This window comes from Hemicordylus capensis, chromosome 1 (genome assembly GCF_027244095.1).
Source record: "Hemicordylus capensis ecotype Gifberg chromosome 1, rHemCap1.1.pri, whole genome shotgun sequence".
Taxonomy (NCBI): domain Eukaryota; kingdom Metazoa; phylum Chordata; class Lepidosauria; order Squamata; family Cordylidae; genus Hemicordylus; species Hemicordylus capensis.
This window is the reverse complement of record NC_069657.1, coordinates 435,243,852-435,271,326: the sequence shown is the minus strand read 5'-3', so window position 1 is coordinate 435,271,326 and position 27,475 is coordinate 435,243,852. Positions and strand designations below refer to the sequence as shown.

The 27,475-nt window shown below is 46.0% G+C and overlaps 1 protein-coding gene across 9 annotated transcripts in view; it reads left to right on the top strand.

Moving 5' to 3' along the window:
• ARHGEF33 (Rho guanine nucleotide exchange factor 33) overlaps positions 1 to 27,269 on the top strand; it is a 67,303-nt gene extending 40,034 nt beyond the window's left edge. For 6 of the 9 annotated variants that reach the window (XM_053243062.1, XM_053243024.1, XM_053243040.1 and 3 more), the window contains exons 11-15: positions 6,928 to 7,011; positions 12,110 to 12,258; positions 13,859 to 14,023; positions 18,436 to 19,204; positions 23,973 to 25,263. In XM_053243062.1, the coding sequence (XP_053099037.1) occupies positions 6,928 to 7,011; positions 12,110 to 12,258; positions 13,859 to 14,023; positions 18,436 to 19,204; positions 23,973 to 24,110 (1,305 nt within the window). In that variant the 3' untranslated portion in view covers positions 24,111 to 25,263. Of the gene's footprint in view, positions 1 to 6,927; positions 7,012 to 12,109; positions 12,259 to 13,858; positions 14,024 to 18,435; positions 19,263 to 22,303; positions 22,587 to 23,972; positions 25,264 to 27,151 lie in introns of those variants that run through there. The other 3 variants (XR_008305590.1, XM_053243035.1, XM_053243051.1) reach the window with 3 other exon arrangements.
• The last annotated feature ends 206 nt before the right edge of the window (positions 27,270 to 27,475 follow it).

Genomic DNA, 27,475 nt, shown 5'->3' with positions numbered 1-27,475 from the left:
AATGTGTTTCTGAGTATGTGCTTAGGACTGGAGTGCATGTGGCTATAAGTCTCATTCATATATATATATATATATATATATATATATATATATATATATATATATGAATATGAATGACACACATCCTGTTCTTTCTCCAAAGAGGTCAGGGTAGTGTACATGTTCTTCCTCCCCACTTTTATCCTCACAGCAATCCTGTGAGGCAGGTTTGTAGGGGAGAGTGAGAGTGCCTCAGCTAAAGTCCCACAGTGAGTTTCATGACTGAATGGGGAACGCAAGTCCCCCAATCCTAGTCTAGACACTCTAATCAGTACACCACACTGGTTCTCAGCTGTGTGCGTAGGATACAGGAGAAATCTGATGCAGGAGGAAAAGGAGATTAATTTTTAGCTGTGAAGCAAGCTAGTGGGGAGGAGAGTGTTGAATATCTTTAAGAGAGCATGAAAGGGTTTCATTATCAAAATGTGGGGAGGCTGTGGGCCCAAGCCCTGGATCTTGTAAGTACCTAGTAACACCTTTGTAAGGGAAAGAGGAAGAGTGATAGGATTTTCCATGCAAAAGCTGGTATTAGCAGGTATGTTCCGAATTTCTTCTAAAAAAAGGGGGGGGGGGTTGACTCAGGTTCCTTCTTCTCTGAACATAGACCTGGATTTTTCATTATCCCGCTGTGATGCTTTTAACAACATTTTTGTGGATAAAATCTCTTGCATTCAATCCAACTTGGACTCCACCGTTATGGCAGGGTTAACTGCAGAGGTATCCAGTGTCTTCTCTGGTTCAATTAGAATGGATCAGTTTCAATTTGTGACTCCTGAGGATGTGGACAAAGTCCTTGGAAGTGTTTGGCCTACCACTTGTCCTTTGGATCTATGCCCAATGTGGCTTATAACATCTAGCAGGGAGGTTGTTAGAGATGGCCTGGTTGACATCATAATTGTCTCACTGAGGGATGGCATGATGCCACCATGTTTTAAGGAGACAATTGTGAGACCTTTGCTTAAGAAGTCTTCCCTAGAGCCCTCAGTGATGGATAATTATAGGCCTGTCTCCAGCCTCCCTTGGGTGGACAAGATATTTGAGAGGGTGGTGGCTGATCAACTCCAGGCAATTTTGGATGATACTGATTATCTAGATCCATTTCAAACTGGCTTTAAGGCAGGCTATGGGGTGGAGCCAGCCTTAGTCAGCCTGATGGATGATCTCTACCAAGGAATGGACAGAGGGAGTGTGACTCTATTGGTTCTTTTGGACCTTTATGTAACTTTCTATACTAACGACCATGGTATCCTTCTGAATTGCTTGGGGGATTTGGGAATACTCTAGGTGGCACTACTTTGCAGTGGTTCTGTTCCTATTTCTCTGGTAGATTTCAGATGGTGTCGCTCAGAGATAGTTGCTCTCTGAAACAAGAACTATGCTTTTTAACAGCTACATTAAACTGCTGGGTGAGATCGTCAGGAGATTTGGAGTGGGGTATTACCAATATGCTAAGGACACCCTGTTGTGATCAGTCAGGAACAGCTTTTCCTTTTCCCCTAAGGAGTGAACCGGAAGTGAACCCTGTCCTGTTTGTCAGGCAGTAACCTCTAGGGATCAGCCACTCAGCACACGGTGATCGACATAGAGGGCCTGGCGGCAGGAAGTGAAGGCGGTCTTTGTTCTCAATGGGAACCAGGCAGGAGATGAGAGAGGATGGGCGGAAGGCTTAGTGGGGGAGCAAAGGAGTTTTGTGCCTCGTGCTCAAAGCTAGCCTGAAGAATTTTCTCAGGGAAGGACATCTGCAGATCCAGGAGAGACAGGATTGCAGGAAGCTTGAATCCTCTGCCATGGATATGGTGAGTTCAGGAGGGAAGCCAGGGCTTTGGCTTCAGAGAAAAGTTTAGCCAGGGAACTGTGTGCGAGGCAGCCTGCATTAGATTATTTTGGATTTTGTGCATTGCAAGCCCTTACAACTGGTTTATTGTGTTTTTATCTGTAACGTAACAAGCTGAGAGCAATGCTAGCCTGAGCCCTTTCTTTCCAACAAGAGGGCTTTTGTATCTTCTTGCATTTATGTTCTATGCAATGGAGTAACCATTATTTTAAAAGTGTGCCACTCCAGACAAACCAGCTGGAGTGCTTTTTGGAAGTAATCTTGTAAGGTATTGAGTGTTTCTTTTTCCTGTAATGGAAGCTGCTAGAGCCTCAGACTGAAGCAGTCTGTAGTCTTTTGAATAAAGTTTTCTCTTTTTATTCTTTGTAATTTCACCTGCCTCTGAGTGGATTTTTAACTCAGGAAAAGGGGTTTTACTCTGGTGCAGACACGCCTCAAGGTTAATTGTTCAGCAACCTACCAAGTTCTCTCACCACGTGTAGGCTTCACACGGGAGTTTTTTGTATTTTTCCATTTGGTAAAAAAAAGTGTCTCCCTGGACACTCACCCAAATCCTGAGAGGAGTTAAACTCTGTAATGAGCATGTGGTGTCAGCGATTACCAAGAAACAGTTAAGTTTTAAAGGAACAGCCATTGTTGAACAATGAATCAGCATTTTTCTTTCCCCCATGTGGACTTGCTCTGAAACAAAGGCTGGGCTTAAATCTGCTATTCGCTAGTCCCTATTTGCTACACACCCAAATCTATTTCTCCATGACATCATCAGGAAATGGCATAGCCCCCCTAAATGCCTGCCTATAGGCGGTAATGGAATGGATGAGGGATAATAAATTGAAGCTGAATCCAAGCAAGACGGAGGTACTCATGGTGAGGGGTAATACTTCAAGGGACATGATAGATCTACCTGTTCTGGATGGGGTTGCACTACCCACAAAAGAACAGGTACGTAGCTTGGGAGTGCTGTTGGACCCAGGCTTCACTCTGGTTTCTCAGGTTGGCTATGGCCAGGAGCGCTTTCTATCAGCTTTGGTTGATATGACAGCTGCGTCTGTTCCTTGAGGATAATGATCTCTGACCTGTGGTGCACTCTCTGGTAACCTCTAGGCTTGACTACTGCAATGCGCTCTGCATGGGGCTGCCTTTGTATGTGGTTCAGAAACTTCATTTGGTTCAAAGTGCAGTGGCTAGACTGATCTCTGGGGTATCTCAGAGAGAACATATTATGCCTGTTTTAAAGCAGTTGCATTGTCTGCCAATAGGTTTACGGGCAAAATACGAATGCTAGTAATTACTTTTAAAGCCCTAAATGACTTAGGAATGGGTTACCTGGGAGAGAGCCTCCTTCTACATGATCCCTACCGCACATTAAGATCTTCGAGAGAGGTCTGTCTCCATATACCGGCAGTTCATCTGGCAGTGATTTGGGAGCGGGCCTTCTCTGTAGTTGCTCCTAGGCTGGGGAATGTGCTCCCTATAGACATTCATGGTTTAACATCTTTACCAGTCTTCAAAAGAGCCTTTAAGACACACTTTTAAAGCCAGGCTTTTTAGTAATTTCTGAGTTTAAAATTTTTAATTGTTTAGATTTTCTAATTGCTGTGATTTTTAAAAGTTTTTAAAATTTTAATTGCTGTTTGGATTTTTTAATTGCTGTAATTTTTGAATGTGTTAGATTTTTAATTCTTGTTTTAATAGCTGTTCTTGTTTGTTTTTGTTTTTGTGAACCGCCTGGAGCCAGGCAGTATATAAATCAAATCAATCAATCAATAAGCAAGCGAGAAGACAAGGGCCAGATTCAAACGTAATGGCTAACTGCTGTCAAACATCGCTGAGGTTAATACTCTGTAATGCCCGAACTCGCGATACCGCAGTTACGGGCCAAAAGCTACCTCCAGTTTGCCCTGCCAAACTCCAATTTGAACCTTTGATTATCTCTGCAACTGACAAGTGCAGCTTTGCTGCCGAAGCATTTCATCCAACTGCTGGCACAGTTATACAAACAAAGAATATTTATATACCACTTTTCAACAAAGCAGTAAATTAATAAGATGAATATCCCCCTGCCTCAAAGGACTCACAGTCTAAAAAGAAACATAAGGTTGACACCAGCAGCAGCCACTATAAGGATGCTGTGCTGGGGCTGGACAGGGCCAGTTGCTCTCCCTATGTTAAGTATAAGAGAATCACTGCGTCAAAAGGTGCCTCTTGGTTCAGTTAGCAGGGCTATAACCCTGCTAACTAATGGGGGTGGTGCACGGTGAGGTTTTGCACCTATTCCAGACCCCAATAATAGAGGAGTCTGTGCAGACCCACTTGGGGATGTGGCCACTCTACACACGCCACAGCTTTAGCTGGCAAGCTCTCAGAGAACAAGCCCCGCCCATGACATCTTCCCCTATCTTGCCAGTTCTGCCTGGCAATAGTGATGTGTGTGGGGAACTTTAAAGAGACACAGCCTTCATTTCACTCCTGGCTGCCCCAGTAGCATACACTCCCCATTCACAGTCATGTGACCAGTGTTGTTTGGTTGTCCACAACCTTGAGTTCAGATCCAAGGCCCAGCTGCTCCAAACAACCATGGAATCTCAGCCGCCTTCTGCCTCTGCCCCTTCAACATCTACAGGTGGCAGTGCGATGGGCAACAGCCAAGCGGCAGATGCCTCAAAAAAGATTAGGGCAAGGGTCTGGCCCGATGCAGAGAGTGGGGCATTTATCAAGAACCGGACCAGTGAAAGCGTCCAGATCCAGCTGTAAAGCAGTTTCACAAATGAGACCACCTATGCCTGGATTTTTGATAAGATGAACCACCATGGCTGCTAGGGATATGCAAACAGGTTCGACTGTTCAGGTTTGAACTGAACCACCCCCTGTTTGGTCCAACCATGGACTGAACTCCTCCTGGGGGGTTGCGAGTTTTTTTTTTTAATTAACTTACCCCCTCTGGGGGAGTTGGCTGAGGTGGTGGTGGTGGGATTCCCATGGAGGTTCCCCCTCCCCCATGACCCAGGTCACACTGAGGCCTATTGCACAGCCGCGGTAGCCTCCAAAATGGCCACCATGATAAGAGGGAAAGCCCGAAAGCTGGTAAATGGAATAAGGGAGGCCGGCTGGGGCTGGCTTCCTGACCCTGCTGCCTCAGACAACTCCTGGAGGGGGTAATTTTAAAAAAAAAAAACCCACCTCACGAACACCCCCTGAACCAGACTAGGGGGGCGGGTTCAAGGGGTGCCAAACCGAACTGGCCTGGTCTGGGTCCAGTTTGGACTCAAACCAAACTGGACCAGCCGGTTCCGTGCACACCCCTAGTGGCTGTCACAGGTCTGCCAGCCAGTGCAAGGAAAGGCTTCAGTACCTCAAGAAAAAATTTAAAGAGGTGACCATGAACAATAGGATGTCCAGAGTGCAGCCCAGGATGATGCCTCATTACAACATTGGTGCTACTGGGATTGGAGCTACTGGGCAGGAAGTACGTAGTACCTGGTCCCACAGCCGGTATGTGCAACGGCCACGTGCACGCTGTTGCCTTTTGGGGAGGATAGCACTGCAACCGGAAGAGTGGCGGGGCAGCAGAGGAGCAGGTCAGGACCTGCATGCCTCATTCTTAAAGCTACTACTCTCTGCCCCCCATCTCAGTGGCTGCCCAGAATGATTCATGCCCATCCCTAGTCTCTAAGCCCTCAGGGATGGAATTTCACAGTGTGCTGCTAGGAGAAAGAGAAATTGGCAAAAACCATCCCCTCACACACAAGCCCCGGAGCTTCAGAAGTGGGGGTGCTACTGCTTCGTGTGTGCTTTTTTTTGGCTGCACATGCACCGCTTTAGTTAGGGTGTCAGCCCATGTTTGTGAAATAAACAAATTTATATAGCAGTGCACACTTCCCATAATACACTTCACTAACATTTTGTCCACATATTAACAGAGTTATAGATAAGCTCAATAAAATGAACTAGCTTAACCTGTGCAGAGCATCTGCACGCTAGTACTTGATTGCTCCCCTCACCCCCTGCCACAGCCCCCCTCACCTCAGAGATCTCCCCACCCTCACCTGAGCTGCACTCCTGCTCCTCCTCCTCCATCCCGTTGCTTCCATCCCCCTCACCCCTCTTGGTCGTGGCTGCAGCGTTGCTGGTGACTATTGGACAAGCTGCAGCCCCCTATCCCCAAAGATCTCCCCACCCGAGCCCTGCTCCTGCTCCTCCCCACAGGAGCAGCAGCAGTGGTTGACCGGTCCCTTCCTCGCTGCCACCACTGTCATGGCCATTCCCCTCAGGCCACTTGGTAGCCCCAAACAGCCACAGTGGTTGACTGGACCCTTCCTTGCTGCCAGTGCTGCCATGGCAGCTCATTCCCCTCAGGCTGCTGACAGGCTCAGGCCTGTCCCTTGCCCTTCCTTCTGTCTCTCTTCCCCTCCCTTCTTTTTCTCTCTCCTCCACTCACTCTTCCCCACTTTCTTCCCCTCCCTTCATGTCCCCCCCCCCGAGTTAACAGATCTTGTTCATCTTTTTTCCTCATCTAATTCACACAACGGCAGTCTCCTCCTGAAGGGGCTCTTTCCTCCCTCACAACCCCTCTCTTCATAGGCCCCTGCCTGCTATCCTTATAGATATATTCCTGTCCTCTACAATCAAGAACATCTTCCAACCAGTAACAGTTGCATTCCAACTGACCTTAACCATCACAGGCTCCTCCTCCTCAACTGCATATGGAATCCCCACTGCCCAATCACCACAGTGCCACAGGCTCCTCCTCTCTATCTGCATATGGAATCTCCACTGCCCAATCACCATGGTGCTTCTGCTCTCACAGGCTCTTCTCCCTATCTGCATATGGATAGATATGTGAGTTATAGATAAGCTCAATAAAATGAACTGCCTATTCTGGTGCTTCTGCTTGTGAACTCACGCGAGAGCTGCTACACACGGGATTAGCCATGGGTATGCCTTAGAGAATTAAATATATAGATAGATGGACTTGCTTAACTAAGTGTGATGGAGTGTGGTTTATATTTGCAAATGATCTAAACCCATTTTTCTTTTTCTTCTCTCAACAATAGATTGAAGAAGAAATTAAGTCTGACCTCTACATATTCTTCTTTCACATAGTCCAGCGTATTCCTGAATATCTTCTTCATTTGCAGGTAGCTCCGAATGATTATAATTGTTCTTCCTCTCAATAATATACATTAGCAAAATGACAAATCCTAATCAGCCATGGAAGCAGTAATTGTGGGAATAGCAGGGGAGGGGGCTTAATTAAGTTCACAAGCCCACCCAGGACTCCCCATCTCCCTTATAGTCAAACTGTTTAGTCTGTAATTTTCTAAACCAGGACTGATACAAAATTATCCAAATTTCCAATTTTACCACCCCATTTTCAAGCATCGTAATTGTGGAGGGTGGGGGATTTCAGCAGGGGTGAGTAAGATGAAATTTGGTCTGCATGAAACTGAACAGTGACAGTAGAGATGGCCATAATGCCCTTCTAATTGCCACTTGCTGGCAGTCTCCATCCTACCCCCCCTCCGAACCTTCCTCCAAGCAATGCTACATAATTAGGTAGCATCATTCGGAGAAGGGCTTCTGAGATAAAAATTAGCACCCCCTCTGGCAGGTGCAATTTTTTCTCCCAGAAACTCCTTGAGAATGGCATAATGATGTAGCCTTTGTCTGAGAGGAATTCTGGTGAGGGCAGAGAAGATGGCCACCATTCAATGGCAGGAGGAGCACTACCGTTGTCACCCGTAGAACTGCTGTGAGAAATCAGGTGGCAGCAATGAAATAAGGGTGAGCCTGCTGTGGGGAGGCATGGGATGCTTAACGTACTGCAAGACCTGTGTGTCCTGAGAGGAAGGCAAGGCGAGGCACCCAGGTGAGGGAGCTCTTGTCCTCAGCTCCTTGAAAAGACCAATAGCCCGAGACAGCGTTTTATTAATCTTACTAGTGTTTTCAGGCCCGTTGTAATAACGGGCGCTAGTAGGGGAGAGTCCCCCCCCCAATCCCTCTGGCCTTTGCCCCCCCCCCATCCTCCCAGCTGGGCGAGACCTCCTTACCCGTAGCAGCCCGCGACAGTCAGGCGATCTAAAAGCAGTTTTTGCGAAGAAGAGAGGAGCTCCTGAACAGAGCTCCTCTCTGTGCTAAGCCAATGCCCAAACTGCTGCTATGGACGCAAAGGACGCAATAGGCGTCATTTGCACCCAAAGCACTACTTCGGGAAGAGGCTTAGCACAGAGAGGAGCTCTGTTCGGGAGCTCCTCTCTTCTTCACAAAAACGGCTTTTAGTTCGCCTGACTGTCGCAGGCTGCTTCAGGTAAGGAGGTCTCAGCCAGCTGGGAGGGCGGTTGGCGGCCGTGGTGGCGGCCGCGGAGGCATTCTTCTGGGCCATTTTGGCCCTTAATCATTGGGTGGGGGAGTGGGGAAGGAGTATTTGGGCAGCTGGGAGGGTGGGAGAGTGGGCGGCGGCGGCCGGGCGGACTCTGGGGGCGCCACTGCCGGTCCGGTCCGGGCCGCCCCCGCCTCACATTCCCAGCCGGTCTCCCGGGCAAGGGCCCCAAGGACTCGCAGCCGCCCGGCTGCGGCGGCGGTGCCAGGCCTCGGCGGCGGTTCCGCCACCACCTCGGCCGGCTTCCCCCGCCACCTCCTCCCCCCGCCTGGCTTCGGCGGCGGGGCCAGGCCGCGGCCATGGCTCTGCCGCCGCCTTGGCCGCGCTGCGTCCTCTGGCTGAGGCGGCGGCTTTGCCGCCGTCTCGGCCAGTGTCCCCTTTCTCCGCAGTCCTGGCCGCCGGGTCCTGCCTTTCGTGCCTCCCTGGCTCTGTTCTGGGCATGCGCAGAGCGCATGCCCAGAACAGCCGAGGCACGAACGCACGCTTGGTGTCTGTCCACGGACGGACACCAAGCGATTTATTAGAGAGGATGTAATTTCCTTGTTTTAAAATTATAAGCTGCTTTGGGTGCTTTTGTTAAGACAGAAAGGCAGTATAAAAATGAAACAAACAAACAAATATTCCCTCTCAATTTGAATATATGCAGCTTAGCCTTACTAAAACATATCCAAGGGACTGTTATTTTTTTTTCAAATTTATTTATTTATTTAACATATTTTTATACCACCCAAACTTACGTCTCTGGGTGGTTTATAACAAAGCAACAAAAGATGACAACAGAAATGTTTAAAACATTAGTTAAAACAAAATAAATGACAACAGAAAAAGTTAAAACATTACAACAATTTAAATTTTTAAAACAATATTTTAAAACAATGTTAACATTATTAAAACAATATTTAATTAAAAGCCTGAGTGAACAGATGCATCTTTAAAGACTTTTTAAAAGTTGTCAGAGATGGGGAGGCTCTTATTTCAGCAGGGAGCACGTCCCAAAGCTTCAGGACAACAGCAGAGAAGGCCCATCGCTGAGTAGCCACCAGACGAGCTGGTGTCAACTGCAGACGAACCTCTCTTGATGATTAAACTTATAGAAGCAAGGGTACTACATCCAGTCCCACCCCATCCCTGCTTCCACTCCTGATTGGTGCTTTCTCTAATTAACTGACAGAACTAGGCATGTGCAGCTGGAACGGTCTGGGCTGGAACAAGAAGGAAGACAGATTATAGGGATAAGTTATATATGTTTTGCAAGGAGACTAGCAATTTCACATTTGAGTTCTTTAGATGAGGATGATGATGACAACGACTACTAATATATATATACTACTCTTCAACCAAAGTTCTCAAAGAGGTTTACACAGAAAATATAATAAATAAATAAGATGGTCTCCTGTCCCCAAAGGGCCCAACCCTTTCTCGTGCACTTTTTTCTGAAAAGGAAGCCCATTTAACTAAATCATTTACTTCTGTGTAATCCCACTTTCTGAAGAGCCTCCCCATCTCTTACAACTTTTAAAAAGCAGTCAAGACACATTTGTTCACCTAGGCTTTTAATTAGATACTGTTTTAATTGTTTGAATTTTAAATTGATGTAATGTTTTAACCTTTTTATTTGCTGTTTTTATTGTTTTGTTCTAAACTGCCCAGAGACTTGCATTTTGGGCAGTATACAAATATGTCAAAAATAAATAAATAAATAAATAAATAAATAAATAAATACTACAAGACAAAGGGCAGGGAGAGATAACAGTCATGTACTTAACATTACATTACAAAACTGTGGTGCGGCCACACTTGGAGTACTGCGTACAATTCTGGTCACCACATCTAAAAAAGGACATTGTAGAACTGGAAAAGGTGCAGGGCAACCAAGATGATCAGGGGCCTAGAGCACCTTTCTTATAAGGCAAAGCTACAACACCTGGGGCTATTTAGTTTAGAAAAAAGACGACTGCAGAGAGACATGATAAATGGCTATAAAATCATGCATGGTGTAGAGAAAGTGAATAGAGAGAAATTCTTCTCCCTCTCCCGTAACACTAGAACCAAGGGTCATCCCATGACACTGATTGCCAGGAAATCTAGGACCAGCAAACGGAAGTACTTTTTCACACAACGCATCATCAACTTGTAGAATTCTCTGCCACGAGATGTGGTAACAGCCAACAACCTGGATGGCTTTAAGAGGGGTTTGGATAATTTCATGGAAGAGAGGTCTATTGACGGCTACTAGTCAGAGGGCTGTAGGCCACCTCCAGCCTTGGGGGCTGGGTGCCTCTGGGTACCAGTTGCGGAGGAGTAACAGCAGGAGAGAGGGCATCCTGTTTGGAACAGGATGCTGGTTAGATGGGCCTTGGGCCTGATCCAGCAGGGCTGTTCTTATGTTCTTAACAGGAAGCCCATTGAACTGAATCATGATTCATTTACTTCTGTGCAATCCCAAAGCCCTCACTGGAAGAGCACTCCCCTCCCCTCCTCCACTACCCTGCTGTTTGTTTGTTTGTTTGTTTGTTTGTTTGTTTGTTTCTCCGGGCGCTCTGCCATCCTCCCTCCTCAGGAGAAGGCCTGGCAGGAGAGAATCAGTGAGGGCAATGGCAGAGAGGAGAAAGGTGTCCTGCCATCACCACCACCAGGCTCCCTGGCCCTATTGAGGCTCTGCCTGGGGCATCACCAACTGCGGAGGAGTGGTGGAGGCTGCTGCTGCTACTACGGCCGCCTCCAGCAGCCCTGGCAGGGTAGCTGAGAGGCCGCTGGCCACCGCTGCCATGGGAGAGAGCACCCATCCGGGTGTGCCAGTTCCTCTCTTCCAGGCTCACCACAGGATTCCCTTTCACTCACGACTTCATTGGCCCAAAGAGCAGATAAATGCGTTTCAGTGAGAATATGGCCATTCCTGCCTGGAAAATATGTCTCAGCAGATGGAAAATATGAATGGCCGACAGCTCACAACAAAGCATTAAACAACCCTTTACTCTCGTTTTGAAACTGTCGCACTATTCCATTACAGTTTGCAACACATTAAACATTGCAAATCTTGTAGTCCGGGAAATGACCAAAAGTCATATGAGGATTTATTTATTTATTTATTTATTTATGAATACATGAGCTGTTGCACATTTTAAGTGCTGAGATTTGGTACTGCAGTGTTTTCTAAAGTTGAATATGTAAGGATGGATATTTATCATTTATTTTATTTATCAAATTTGTACACCGCCCCAAACTTTCGTCTCTGGGCGGTTAACCATAGTGGTAATCCGTTACACATATTCATAAATAATCTGACATTTCTGTATAATCAGTTCAGAAAAGAGATAGACGTTGGCCAACATGATACACATTATTATGGAGATACTGCAGCGATGCTGCTGTGAGCTCAGAATGCACTGACGTCACTGCTGCTGGCAAGTGGTTGCACAAGCAGCATCCCCACAATTGTCCCCATTGTGCTGAATGAGATAAACTGCAGGGACGCGACTTATGCAATTGCACATCCATTCAGCATCCTCCTTGCCTGCTGAGCCCACAACAACATTGCTGCAGTGCACATTGATGCTGCAATGAACAGCGCAATCTTCATAATGGTGTGCATCATGTCAGCCAATCAAAATAACAATTAAAACCACCAAATATTACAACTGCAGAAGTGCAATGTCTAGCTCACCTGAACATAGCATTCTCTCACCCCCAAATGACAAACCTTGAGTTCTTGACCATTTTAGAACCTTACGTTGCAGACATGGCCCTTGATGCAAGACTAATTAGGTTGTCTGGCAAAAAGCAGCATACAATCTAAAAATAAATAAATAAATGATCTGAGAAAAACATTCAACATTGCTTTTCTTCATTTGCACCAGAATATTCTGAAGTATACGGAACAAGAGCATCCTGATTACTACCTTCTCCTGGTTTGTGTTCAGCGCCTACAAGTTTTCATCTCGCATTACAGCCTTCTCTTCCAATGCAACGAAGATCTGCTCATACAGAAACGAAAGAAACTGAAAAGGTGAGTTCAGTGAAACAGTATCCTGTTTCTTTCTCTAATTAGTTTTGTATCTTCCTTCTAGGAGCTCAGGGCAGTATAGCTTCCCCTTTCCTGTTTTATCCTCACAGGAACCCTCTGAGGTTGGTTAGGCTGAGAGAGATTGATTGGACCAAGTCTGGTCACCTAGTGAGATTCATGGCCATGCAGAGATTCAAACGTGGGTTTTCCAACAAAAACCCATGCTGGCTCTTTAAAATGTCTGAAGGTTTGGGGGGAAAGTACCATACTTAATGATTTCTTCTAGTTCAAAATTTGCTAGATTGTGGTCACAGGCTACAAATGTCACAGTAGTGTGGTCCATGAGGATCTCTGGCCAGCGCCATCCTAGTCTAGATAATTAGAATGTGTTTTGTTGTCTGCCCTTTTTGCTCCTAGTCTGGGAGATTATCCTGGCAGAAGGAGAAACAGCCAGAACTTAGCACATACATATACTCTCAAGAGGAGGTTGTGCAGTGAGATGAAGGGCTTTATGTGCTTTGTGATAAACACAAAAATTAACAAACATTATGTACATGGGGATCTATATTTGGTAGGGCTGTGTCTGATGCATCCAATGCATCTGCAGGACCCCATCCCACCCCTGTACCACATGCAGGTGGCCGCTCTCTCAGTGTGGCCATTGCTGTACAGTTCCTCCTCACATTTCCAGTGTGGGGGAGCCCTCTTCTATGAGAACCAGAGTGTGAGAACACACAGGGATGCCAAGAAGCCATGTGAGCACGTGAGGAAGCCGCATAAAAGCATCTGGGAACTGTAGGTCCTCTCAGTACTATTTCCATGGGTTGTGGGCATGCCCCCCTATGTGCAGCATTGGAGGGGCGAGTGGGGGGGGTGGCTTCTGCTGCAGATTATTTGCTGCAATGCATAGCCCTAATATTTGACTCCAAGAAAAGCTGGACTCTGTGGGCAGCATCCAGATGACTTTGTGACTAAGCACTATTGAAATAAATTAGACTTAGCTAGCTTATGCCCCATTAATTTCAATGGGATTTAGTTATGCCTAAAATAGAATGGTTCCTGTCCTGAGTCCGATATAAATGAAGCAAATTAAGCAACCCTCAGGGACATATTTTCAGGTGGCACAAAGGGTTTCCTGTGGTTAGGGAAGGTCATCAAAATTGCTCCTTCCTTGTTGCACCTGTGCAGTTAATTAGGAAGTTATTTTAAGCTGCTCTCTTTCTGCACCAGGGCATCTCTGTATGTCAGCCTTTAAAGTATCCTTCCTAGCCATAAGGGCTGGAAACTTGTTTTTAATTTGTTAATGAAGGACAGGAGCTCAAAGTGGACTTCTGGTGCCCAAACCAGATTTGTCTTATTTTCTGGACTTGCACAAAATTGTAGAACCAGTAGCAGCAGTAGTATATACAGAAATGAACTGTATATAGCAAGAGCATATACCAGTATTGGTATATACAGAAATGAAGCAGTATATACAGAAATGAAATTCTCTGCTGCTGAAATGAATGTGGGAATAGCCCACTGCTATTTAAAAAGGGTGGTGCAGCTGTACCCTTGCTTATTTGTTTAACTGAAAGTGATACTATACTATTCATTTTACTAGATCTTCTTTCATAAAGTTATATAAAGGCCTAGCTTCTCAGTGTGCCAGCAGTGGCCAAGATGCGTCTCCAACACTCAGCGCGACTTCCATCCGTGACAGTGGGATCCACTCTGAAGAGGCGATGCAGCTCTTCCCATCAGGACCTTCTTCCGGCACAACCTCTATGTGAGTACAAGGCTATCCTTCAGAGAACGGCCCACATATGTAGCTGAGGCCGAAGCAGCAGCCAAAAGCTAGCAACAAATGCATGGACCAAAAACTATTTATGAAAAGACAAGACAACATAGTGACCCTTTGGGGGTCTCTACAGAAGACCCTCTCCTTGCATTTGCCTGAATTGTTGGAGAGCCACTGCCAGTCTGAGCAGACAGTACTTAGCTAGGTGGACCAAGGGCCTGACTCCGTATAAGGCAGCTGCATAGACTCCTGCTGATTTCTGTGAAGCAGAATACTGACAGCTGGCTTGTTGGGCACTGCAAGGGGTTTGGACTTTGTGGACAGTAAGATGTGTTCAGGAATCAGCAGGGAGCTAGAGGTTAACTAAAAATATGCAACCAAACTGCTTTCCTCCCAAGCCTTTTACCCTCTCATTTGTGGACAACATCACCATCCACCCTCCCAAACAGGCACAAAGCTTGGGATTTCTCTTTGACTCCTCTTGACCCTTTGCCCCCACCCACCGCGTATTTACTCCATTACCAAATAATGTTTCTCCCTTCACAACACTGAAACTGTCCAGCCCTTCCTCTTTGTCCCCTCAGCAACAGCTCTGCTTTGCACTCTAGTTGTCTCTCTCTTTGACTACTTCAATCTTTTTCTTCTCTGTTGTTTTCTCTCACTCCCTTTACCACTCTCTAGCATTCTGCTGCCAAAATTATTCACTTCTGTCATCATGCTGACTACATGACACCTCCCTTAAATCCCTACACCGACTTTCTGTTCCCAGAGCCTGCACAAATGTCTCGTCCTTCTCTCCAAAACTTCCTATCTTGACCTCCCTTCTCCCTCCACTCTTAAATCTCAATAGATCCCTACTTGTAGCCATTGCCTATCCAGTTCCACCACTATCAACCATCCCAAAGTGTATTTTGTATTTTATTTTGTTGTGTTGTGTTCTATGTGTTTTTATTGGATGTTTTTAAATGTTTGTTGTGAGGCACCCAAAGAACAATTTCTCACGGGGCGGCTAACAAAGTTTATCATCATAATAAATAACATCAACAACAACTAGCTTAACCTAGGGATGTGCACAAAACTGGTTTGCCCGGTTTGGTTCGAATTCAAACCAGGTTCGAACCATGAGGGGGTGGTTCGGTTTTGGTTTTGCTCGAACCTCCCCCTGGTTCGGTTTGAATTTGAACCGTTTTGAACCGGTCCGAACTGGTTCAGCATCCAAAAATTGGTAGGATGGTAGCTGGCACCCAGGGGTAACTGCCACCCAAACCCCAAAGCAATTGGACACTTGTATGATTTTTAAAGAATTTTTGAAAATTATTTTTATTTTTTCCTCATAGGGTGTAATGGGACTCAAACCAGACCATTATTCCTTATTGTGGAGCACCCATGGCTGCCAACAACCATGCAAACACTGAAGCAATCAGACACCCCTATGATTTTTTATGAATATTTGAAATATTTTTAATTATTTTTCTCATAGGGTATAATGGGACCCAAACCAGCCCATATCCCCTATTGTGGAGCACCTAGGGGCACAAAAGCAAGGTGGGTGGTAGACAACCAGGGGTGCCTACAATCCACAAAGTTCCAAGGCAATCGGACATTCCTCTGATTATTGGTGAATTTTAAAATTATTTTGGAATTCCTCATAGATAATAATGAGGATTGCATAATGAGGATTTATGCGTCTTTAAGGTTTTTCTCCATAAAGAAGCATGGAGGTGTCAGCAAATGTATAGTTTCACGTCGGGGGGAAAGGGGTGTCCAAGAGCAGAGTGTGGTGGGTGGTAGCGCCCAAGGGGGGGCAGGTAGCTATCAGAGTTATTTGAAAGGAATTGGGCAAAGGGCTGATTTTTAAGTGATTTTTGAAGTTTATGTGTCTTTAAGGTTAGTAGATGAGAGTGGATTCATGGTTTGTCATTGAAAATCTTATATGCTACCAAAGAATCTACACTCAGAACACTTCAGAAACAACAAAACCCAGTACCCCATGGGTTAGCAACCCATGGAGGTGGTTGGCACCCTCACTTTGGGCCACCCCAGCACCTCCCAAGTGCAGTTTTGGGGCTGCTGAAACTTCCATTCTTCCCAATGGAGAAAAACCTTAAAGCTATTTGTGGAGTGCTGGGATGGCCCAGAGTGAGTGGGCCATCCAGAGTGAGAGTCTAGTGCAAAGAGGGTGCCAACCACCCCCATGGGTTGCTAACTCATGGAGTACTGGATTTTGTTGTTTCTGAAGTGTTCTGAGTGTAGATTCTTTGGTAGCATATAAGATTTTCATTGACAAACCATGAATCCACTCTCATCTACTAACCTTAAAGACACATAAACTTCAAAAATCACTTAAAAATCAGCCCTTTGCCCAATTCCTTTCAAATATTTCTGATAGTTTCCTTGACCACCCTAGGAACTACCACCCACCACACTCCACTCTAGGACATCCCTTCCCCCACCCCTCGACGTGAAGCTATACATTTGCTGCAATCCTCATTACTCCCTATGAGGAATTCAAAAATAATTTTAAAATTCACCAATAATCAGTGGAGTGTCCAATTGCCTTGGGGTTTTGTGGATTGTAGGCACCCCTGTCTGTCTACCACCCACCCCGCTTTTGTGTCCCTAGGTGCTCCACAATAGGGGATATGGGCTGGTTCTGGTCCCATTATACTCTATGAGAAAAATAATTGATAATATTTCAAATATTCATAAAAAATCGTAGGACTGTCCAATTGCTTCAGGGTTTGTGTGGTTGTTGGCACCCATGGGTGCTCCCCAATAAGGTATAATGGTCTGGTTTGAGTCCCATTCTACCCTATGAGAAAAAAATTAAAATAATTTTCAAAAATTCATAAAAAGTCGTACAAGTGTCCGGTTGCTTTGGGGTTTGGGTGGCAGGTACCCCTGGGTGCCAGCTACTATCTTACCAATTTCTGGATGTCCAAACTGGTTCAAACCAGTTCAAACCGGTTCAAATTCCAACCTGCAGCTCGAACCTGATGGCTTGTTCGGTTTGAATTCGAACCTTCAAACCACCCTGGTTCGAATTCGAACCGGTTCAAATTCGAACCGGTTCGCACATCCCTAGCTTAACCCGCACAGAGCATCTCCACGCTAGTATTTGATTGCTCCCCTCACCCCCTGCCACAGTCCCCTCACCTCAGAGATCTCTCCACTGTCACCTGAGCCGCACTCCTGCTCCTCCTCCTCCATCCCATTGCTTCCATTCCCCTCACCCCTCTTGGTCACCTCTCCATCCCCTTTACTCCATCCCCTTACCCCTCTTGGTCATGGCTGCAACGTTGCTGGTGCCTATTGGCAAGGCTGCAGCCCCCTATCCCCAGAGACCTCCCTACCTGAGCCCCGCTCCTTCTCCTCCCCACAGGAGCAGCAGCAGCAGTTGACCAGGCCCTTCCTCGCTGACGCCACTGCCATGGTCACTTGTTCTTCTCAGGCCGCTGACAGGCCCCGGCCTGTCCCTTGCTTGCTTGCCTCACTCCACCAATGGCCTTGGTAGTCCCAAACAGCAGCAGTGGTTGACTGGGCCCTTCCTTGCTGCCGCCACTGCCGTCATGGCCACTTGTTCCCCTCAGGCTGCTGACTGGCTCAGGTCTGTCCCTCAGCTTTCCTTCTTTCTCTTTTCCCCTCCCTTCTTTTTCTCTCCTCCACTTGCTGTTCTCCTCTGTTTCCTTCCTCCCTCCCTTTCCGTCTCCCCCTCGCTTCCTGAGTTAACTGATCTTGTTCATTTTATTTCCACATCTAATTCACACAACAGCAGCCTCCTTCTCCTGAAGAGGCTCTTTCCTCCCTCACGACCCCTCTCTTCGCAAACCCCTACCCACTATCCTTATATATAGATAGATTCTGATCTTCTACAGTCAAGAACATCTTCCGACCAGTAACAGTTGCATTCCAACTGACCTTAACCATCTCAGTCTCCTCCTCCCTATCTGCATGTGCAATCCCTACTGCCCAATCACCACGGTGCCACAGGCTCCTCCTCCTTATCTGCATATGGAATCCCCACTGCCCAATCACCATGGTGCTTCTGCTCTCACAGGCTCCTCCTCCCTATCTGCATATGGAATCCCCACTGCCCAATCAGGTGCTTCTGCTTGTGAACTCTCACAAAAGCTGCCACGCATTGGATTAGCCATGGGAATGCATATATATATATATATATAGAGAGAGAGAGAGAGAGAGAGAGAGAGAGAGAGAGAGAGAGTGAGTTACTTTGGTACAATACAGCTCACTTGCCCACATGGTAATGTAAAGTTTGGGCTTCCCTCACTTGCATGCTGGGGGCTGCCCCAGTTTGGCTCTCTCTGTAGCTCCCTTAGCCTCATGTTTCATCTATTGCCTATGTGCCTCGTGACATCTTAACATTGCTGCCCCTTCTTAAGGCATGTGATGTCACACCTGAAGAAGAGCCCACAGCAGGGGATGGAGAATCTCCAGGGAATGTCACCATGTGAGTGGGAAACTGATGGAAGAAGGCGTAACAGGCCCGAGAATGTCTCTACTCCATCTCAGTTCAACGAGCAGGATCTGAAGGCTTTTGCAGCTTCCCTGCAAGCACTCCCGGACCTGGAATACAGTGCTCCCTCATCCAACTTGAAAGGAAATCCTGAGAAAACTCGGAGGGCCTCAACATCAGATCTCTTCCACAATGCCACAAGCTTCACTCCTGACTACGAAGACTTTGAGTACAGAGGGGACACGTACACCATGCCAGGCCCCTATGAGGAAGAGCCACTTCAAAACCTTTCTGCCTTTGAGACCTGCTCTCCTGCTTCTTCCGAGTCCAGCATCGACATCTGTTTCTTGAGGCCTGTCAACTTCACCGCAGAGCCAGAGAGGACTGAGCACACAGTGCAGCCCCTCCCCAAGAGTGGTGCGCCGGTCACCACCAGCAGCAACACCACCTACAAGCGTGAGGTTTTCCGAAGCAAAGGCAAACAGCTGAGCCGGTCGTTGAAAGAATTCCCCCGCAGCGGGACGGAAGGTGTCAGCACCAGGCTCTACAGCACACGGAGCAGCAGCGGCAGCCGAGTGCCAAGCAAGCAGGAGCGGGGCTTCCAGTCCCACCCAGTCTCTGCCTCATCCAGGAGCTCCCAACGAAACTACTTTCCTCCACAGAGAGGAGTGGGTGAAAAGCAAAGCTTTCTGGAAGTAAGGAGAGAGAGAAAGGCAAGGGCAAACCCACTTCCCAGCAGGGTCTGAGAAACACGTAAGCAGGGCTGGCTGTGAGACCAAAAAGGGAGAGGGCAGGGCTGTGTCCCGAGGGCATGCCCTTAGGGCCCCCTTTAGTGGCAATCTTTAGACTCCTGTTGGGAGTCCAGTGGAGAGCAACGTCCATAAGATTGTCAGGCAGTCTCCCATCTAGACAAAACATACACGGCCAGGTCTTTTTGACTGTAGCAACAGAATGGCATCCAGGTGCCTTCAGTCTGTTCTCTGGGCCAATGCCTCTGAATCTCTCCAGCAAAGTTACAAGTTGTTGGGTTTTTTAAAAAAATGTATATTCTGCCTTTCTTCTTGAAATGATTCAGGGCACTCCCAGTCAGGATGGTATATGTCTTTTTGCCAGGGGCAGCATTTCCAGGAGGCAAGGTGAGGCAGTTGCTTCAGGTAACAGATTATTGGAGCACCAGCTAGGTGGCAAGATACCCTTCTGCCCCCTGCTTTTAAAATGTGTATGTGTGGGGGGGAGTGCATACAAGGGGGTGCAGCATTTGGCACCCTGCCTCAGGTGCACAAAGACATTGTGCCACCATGCTCTCTGCCTTTCCCCCAGCCTTTTCTTTTAAGGTATGTGATGCAAATGGATTTCTGCTTACCTGTGTTAACTCTTTCCTTTGCAATACACATTGCAAAGCAAACCAAACGCCAAACTATCCTAGTGGCCCATGTTCCTTTCCCTGTCATGAGCAGAGAATGGGAAAGGTAGGGCTCCGAAAGATTCCTGCCTGAAACCTTGGAGAGCCACTGCCAATCAGCGTAGACAATACTGAGCTAGATGAACCAATGGTCTGACTCAGCATATGGCAGCTTCCTACGTTTCTAATGAATGCAGACCAGCCAGGCTGCCCTGTGAAAAGGCTGCCATGTGATGGTGGAAAGAGTGGCTGTTCCAGTCATTAGAGGATGACCTGCTACTATCCCATTGCCTGCACCTAAGAAGTGATTTCAGGAGTGAGGGAGCTCTAAGTAACTCCCTAACCCCTCAGTTCTGAGGCTGGAGACAGGTCACTATTTTTGAGTGTTTCAGTTGGTATGGCAGAGACACACATCTCTATCTCTTATGACACATCCACATATTTATTTTTTGCCAATGTCATCCCTTGTCAAACAGGTTTTGCAAGAACTGCAAAAACCTGCAATACAGACAGGATTATGGGATGGGTGTACAAAGCGGACCCCTTTGAATTCTCTCAATCAGCCCAGCTGCTGCCCCTTAGATGACAGGAGGTGATGGTGGATGGGTTAGTCTCTGAAAACAAAATTGCTATAATGCTAAAAGGAAGATGGTAGCCAAGTGAGAGAACTCCTGCAGTGGAAGGATCCCTGGAGACCCAAACCACATTGTGTGTGAGGACCAAAGCTGTCCCTCTTTGCATTTGATTCCATTTCTTGGCCATGCTTGACAAAGAATGAGTCCAGGCACTGATTTTCAGCGAGGAGACTACATACAAGGAGGAAGAGAAGCAGAGCGCACCCTAGTTAATAGAGAAGCAGAACTGGGAACTGTAACAAAACGTTGCAGAGCATTCTTGGCCCAGAAGAGAAGGACTCCTGTCCTGTTGTAAGCTCCATTCTGCCTGTGACTGGAGCCTTGTAGTGGTGTTCAGGATTGGTGGACTGGGATGGACTGCAGTTAAGGAGCAGAGAAGGTGGGGGGACCTTCCCTATTCCTTTGCAACCTTCCTCTGCTATGCTTTTAACTCTAGAAGGTGAAGTTTGTCACTACCTGCCTGTCCTGAAGCGAAACATTTTATTGCGATATAGTGCTGAAGGATGATGGTTTTGGAGAGTGGGAAAAGGTATCCTTTTTCTTTCCTTTCTGCTTGAACCATCCCTACGTAATGCAGAGAAGGGAGGTTTTTAAACCTACAGCAGCAGATATCCTTCCAACCCTAATTTCCCTGCCCCCATGATTTTTATTGTAAGCTTTTAGGGGTTTGAGTTGGCCAATTCTCTTTCAACCCGTTCTCCATTCTCGCCCCGCTTTTTAAAAGCAGAAAACATTCTGTGTGTCTCAGCTGTTCTTAGACAGATTCATACAGACTGCCCTTCTTTCCCCACTCCTTAGGGGCAGAAATGAGAGCTGCCCATAGAAAACAATGGAAAAATCCAGGTAGTTGTGATTGGGTAGTAGTAGCAGGGTAGTTCCTCATCACCAGTGGTATCCTTTACTGACAAGGAGCTGGGTTAGTCTAGTTTTTTCTTATCTCTATGCCCTCAGTTTTCTATAATGTCCTAGAAGCTCACAGAGGCTTTTTGGGGACCTGGCGCAGTGGGAAAATGCTTGACTAACAAGCGGAAGGTTGCCGGTTCAAATCCCCACTGGTACTAAATCGGGCAGCAGCTATATAGGAAGATGCTATAAGGCATCATCTCATACTGCACGGGAGGAGGCAATGGCAAACCCCTCTTGTATTCTACCAAAGACAACTACAGGGCTCTGTTGGTGCCAGGAGTCGAAATTGCCTTGATGACACACTTTACCTTTTACCCCCTTTACCCCCTTTTAAATTTACAAGTGTATATACTTTGGTATATCTAGTAAGTCCCTCCAAGTATATAGAAACAATTACCTTCTTTTGGGGTGACCTTGTGTTTGCTTTGTCATGGGTTGTACCTGTGCTCATACCACTTGTCAGAGCTTGGTCTTAACCAGCCCTGTGACCTTCAAGTTTAACCACTGCCACCAAGTAGACTTTTGGCTTATTCTGGCTGAGTCTACTACAACAGCCTTTCAAACCTCTGTAACAAAAAGAAAACATTGGTAGAGTGGTAAGGGCGTTAAGGCATGGGGTGGAGAAAACAGAAGCTACAATTTTTAGTCATTTTCACTTTGCAATTAGTTCACTTTAAATCAAAAGTTGCTTTAAAAGTTTAGTACAAAAAAACCAACAACCAACAGAGAACAAGGAATATACAAAATGTGGTCAAAATGCATCCAATTGACTTGACTCTCACCGTGCCCTAACTTAGAGTCCTTTGTAATCACATCAGCTTTTTAGCAACCCCTGCTTTTCTCTTGTTCAGCCTCAGGTCCTGTTCTTCACAGGTCTGAGGTTCAGCTCAGACTGATTCTTTTTGCTGGTAAGTATTTTCAGCTCTCCAGAGAGTTTCCACACTCTGCCAGTGATTTCTTAGCTCTTTTTAGCCCCAGTTCTGATCCTCTCTCATATTGTGTCAGTAGTATTTCAGTTCTTCTTGAACTCCTTTTCCAACAACTCGTACTCCAACTGGTACTTCTTCTGAATCTGAACTAACACTGAACAAACTCTCCTTTAACTTCTTTTTCAACTCTGAAAACCCTGATGAAGCAGCCTCATATATATATACACAAAAACTTCCCTCTTATATTTTTCAGAATACCCAATCAGTGAAACTCAAATTCTCTCCATTTTTCAAATCATAACCAATAAAATTAAACCTCCATTTCTCTCCAAAATCAAACCCATACATTTTATCACCCTCAAAAATGAAAGCCATGAACTGTTGATGCCTGCACAGCTTTCTTAATACATTGAATAGCAATGCAATTTACAATACAAAGTTGTATTTACAAAAAGAAGAGGTGTAGGCCTCGTTTCTCCGTATGCTCCCAGACTATTTTATTTTATTTATTTTATTTCTATACCACCCTTCCAAAGATGGCTCAGGGCAGTTTATACAGAGAAAAAACAAATGAATAAGATGGATCTCTGTCCCCAAAGGGCTCACAATCTGAAAAGAAACGTAAGAGACACCAGCAACAGTCACTGGAGGTACTGTGCTGGGGGTGGATAGGGCCAGTTACTCTCCCTTTGCTAAATAAAGAGAATCACCACATTAAAAAGGGGCCTCTTTGCCAAGTTAGCAGGGGTTAGCACATAGGCACTCAGCTGCATGATTTTGCTAGAGGGAATTAGAGTTCAGGCCAGTGCAAACATGTTAATGATGGGTTAAGGCTGGTGGCGGGATTCAGAGGGGAAAGGGGAGGGGAGGGTGCACATGATCCATCTGCTAGTTCCGTTACTGTATTTTATGGACTATAAGACTCACTTTTTTCCTCGAAAAATATCTGCCAAAATTCAGGAGCGTCTTATATGTTTTAACAGTTTAATATGTTAAAACTCTGAAAAACTGGATTAAAATTAAGGTGCATCTTATAGTCCGTAGCGTCTTATAGTCCGTAAAATATGGTAAGTATGGTTAAGGGTTCAGGGCTTGTTATACTGTTCATAGATCCCCCCTCCCCAGTCATGTAGAGATGTGCATGAATCAATTCAGTGCAGTGGGGAGTGATACCTTTAAGCATGAGTAAAGCTGGTCCTTATTTTCTCCGCCTCTCAGAAGTATGTGTGTGGCTGTGGTGCTGCACCCAGCAGCCTGCACACCTCAGGACGCAAATAGCCACTGCACATGTGCTGTGGCCATGCGAGTCCCACCACATGGGATGTACATGGATGCAGCAGCACGTGGACTTCTGAGCAGCACAGTGCTGCACCATGAAATGTGGCGGGGCAGTGAAGGAGCAGGTAAGGACCAGCTTTACTCGTGCATAAAGGTACTTCTACTCAGCCTGCCGGAAATAATTCATACACATCCCTATCCCCTTGTTTTGAAAACTTGCCACCACATGTGCCTAGCTACCATGGAAGGGAGGAGGCTCCACCTGAATGGACAACTTTGAAAAACTCCGGTTGAACTGTGTTTTCCATTTCAGGAGATGCATTTAGAAGACAACACCAGATTCTCTCATAGAGATGACAATGAACAAACATCTTTCAGCAACCACAATCCAAGGCAAGAACAGAAAGGGCGCTTTCGCAGTTCCTTCCGCAAGCTCTTCAAAAAGAAATAAGCAACCTACAGAAAAGTCAATCCTGTCCCATAGGCTTCAGCACTTCCCTTGGGTTCTTTGCTTTGAGTCCACGGGTTCTGTTTCTTCAAGCAGTTTTAGGACTGAGAAGTGAAACTATACATTACTAAGGTTGGTGATGTAAAATTAGATTTTTTTTTTTTTAAGGACTCCAGCTTTGGGGCGTGTTCAGAGGAAAAATCTGTATATAGACAAGGATAGCCAGCTTCTATATTTCTTGGGCGGGGAGGAGGCACAAGTTCCTTTTACCATCCAATCAGACTCCTTCACAGAGGGTCTGATTCTGTATTCAAATTGGAATTACTCGGCAGTTAAGCCTTTGCAGTTATGGCATTATTGATGATTTTATAGGTATGGTATGATAGCATCAGTGCCCATGTTGTCTCATGGCTTCTCCAAGTTGCTTTTGGTCTAGACATTTTGCAACCAAAACCCACAGACACCCCATTCAAGTATGAAATCTCCTGCAACTTTGACCACACCTTTATTAAAATTGGGCAGGGTCTCAGGGGCTGGCTAAGGCTGCCTTGTGAATGCTGATGGGCCAGAGGGTGACCATTCCCTGGAAGACACCATGCAACTCTATACAGTGTATGGGCTGGTTCAGGAGATGGAAATGTGCTTTATCTACAAATTTCAGACAACAATGTTAGACTACAAGTGAGAGTTAATGTATGGAGTTTCACAAGGCTCCATACGTCTCCAATGCTTTTTAACATCTACATGAACCCACTGGGAGAGATTATCAAAAGATTTGGTGCAGGTTGTTATCAATACGCTGATGACACCTGGATTTCTCCATTTCAGCTTCATCAGGTAATGGCATAACGTCCCTAAATGCCTGTCTGGAAGTGATAATGGGCTGGATGAAGGAGAACAAACTGAAATTGATTCCAAATAGGATGGAGGTATTGACTGTGGTGGGGTCAGAACTTGAGGAAAGGTTTAGATCTGCCTGTTCTGGGTGGCATTACACACCCACAGAAAGAACAAGTATGTAGCTTGGGAGTGCTCCTGAATCCAAAACAACTCTGGTTTCTTAGGTTGAGGCAGTGACTAGGAACATGTTTTATCAGCTTCATTTTTGTATTGTATTTTAACATATGTACACCACCTAGGGATGCATATGTCAGGCGGTATAGAAATACCATTAAATGAATGAATGAATAAATATCCTCTCTACTCCCAATAACCTTTCCTTTGTGGGCTCTGTCACATATTAAGAACTTGTTATCAACAGTGTAAAGACCTGAGCCTCATAGCATCTTATCAGCAAGTCATGTCTCAGTGGAACATAGAAAAATGGCTGTATGGTTCAGATGGCTCTGGCTGCTTTCCCTGGAAGAAACAGTTTAGACCCCAAGTAGCCTAGGGAGTTAATCGTAGCACTTTGGTGTTTGTGTCACATGATTTAAAACAGTAGAATGCAACTTCAGTTTACAACTTAGGGTTTTTTTTAGTCTGTTTCAGAGAGGCATTGTATCAAAAGTTAAATATAAAAGTGATGGATGACAGTTCTGATCATCCATTAGTTCTCTCTCCAAGTCTGGCCTTAGTGGTGAACTAGAATCCAGATTTCACAGTATTTCCAGATGGAAGGCTGTTTTATATGAGTTTCCATGGGCTTGCCCAATGAACTGCATGTCGAGTAATTGCTGAGCAGTTTCTTGCACCTAGCAGTTCCGTGCACTAGCTCATCCCACTATTTGCAAGCACTGTCAGCTAGGGATGTCCACGAACCAGTTTGGCATTCTATTCCTAGAACGCCAAACTGGTTCGAGAACTGGTGTTCAAACCAGTTGAAACGTGGCAGTGGGGGCTCCTTTAAGGATCAGGGAGAGTGCCCTTACACAAACCCGTGCCGCGTTTCCCCCGCTGGTGTTGTGCTTAAAACTGTTCTGTGTGGGACAGCAGCATACCTCCTTGCCACCCCGGTGCACACCAGACTGGAAGTTCTCGGTGTGTGTGCGCGATGTGCACATGCACACTCGGAACTTCTGTTCTGATGTGCACTGGGGTGGCAAGGAGATATGTTGCCATTTTGTGCGGGACCGTTTTAAGCACAACGCTGGTGGGGGAAATGGAGGGGTGGGGCATCCTCCCTGATCCATAAAGGTAAACTCCCCCCCCCTCCACTGCTGAACCGGCTGTTCCTGGTTCCGTGCACAGCCTTAGTGTCGGCTTGGATCCCTTAAGTTCCTTGTCCGTCCTACTGATGTTTGTTGCATTTTAAATTTTGTTGTGCTGGTGCATACTTCCAGTTCAGCATAAACTTGTGCAGCATAAGAAAATAAGAACAGCCCTGCTGAATCGGGCCCAAGGCCTATCTAGTCCAGCATCCTGTTACACACAGTGGTCCACCAGATGCCTCTGAGAAGCCCACAGGTAAGAGGTGAGGGCATTTCCTCCCTCTTGCTATTGCTGCCCTACGACTGGTACTTAGAGGCATCTTGCCTCTGCTCTGAGGATAGAGGTGGCCTATAGCCCTCAGACCAGTAGCCATCGATAGACCTGTTCTCCATGAATTTGTCTAAGTCCCTTTTAAAGCCATCCAAGCTAGTGACCATCACCACATCCCATGGCAGAGAATCCCATAGGTTAAAATATGCACTGTGTGGAAAAAGTACTTCTTTTTGTTGGTCCTAAATTTCCTGGCCTTCATTTTCATAGGATGACCCCTGATTCTAGTATTGTGAGAAAGGGAGAAAGCCTTCTCTCAGTCCATGCGCTCGATTCCATGCATAATTTTATACACCTAGATGATGTTTTCCCCATAGTCACCTATTTTCCAAAGTAAAAAGTCCCAGATGATGTAGCCTTGCCTCATAAGGAGGGTGTCCCAAGCCCCTGATCATCTTGGTTGCCCTTTTTGGTACTTTTTCCAGTTCTACAATATCCTTCTTAAGATACTGTGACCAGAACTGTACACAGTACTCTGAATGTGGCCACACCATTGATCTGCATAAGGATATTATAATATTAGCATTTTTATTTTCAATCTACTTCCTAATGATTCCTTGCAGCATTTCCTCTCCATTTCTGCTAAGACTTCCATGGAGCTCAAAAGGGAAGAAACCGTGTCTCCTAGATGTGCTTTCTGGCAACTTTGGTGATCACTTAATAAATCATTTCCTAAATTTCCATTAAGTGGTTTCCCTTTCCTCCTGCCTGATAGCCCCCACGTTAGTTATTTGGCTTCAATCCTATGCACACTTTCCTGAGGATAATTCCCCCAAACATAATCATATTTAAACACTCATATATTTATGAATATATGACTCTCTGGCACCAGAGCCAGCGTGGTGTAGTGGTTAGAGTTAGACATGCACACACAATGTCCAGATATT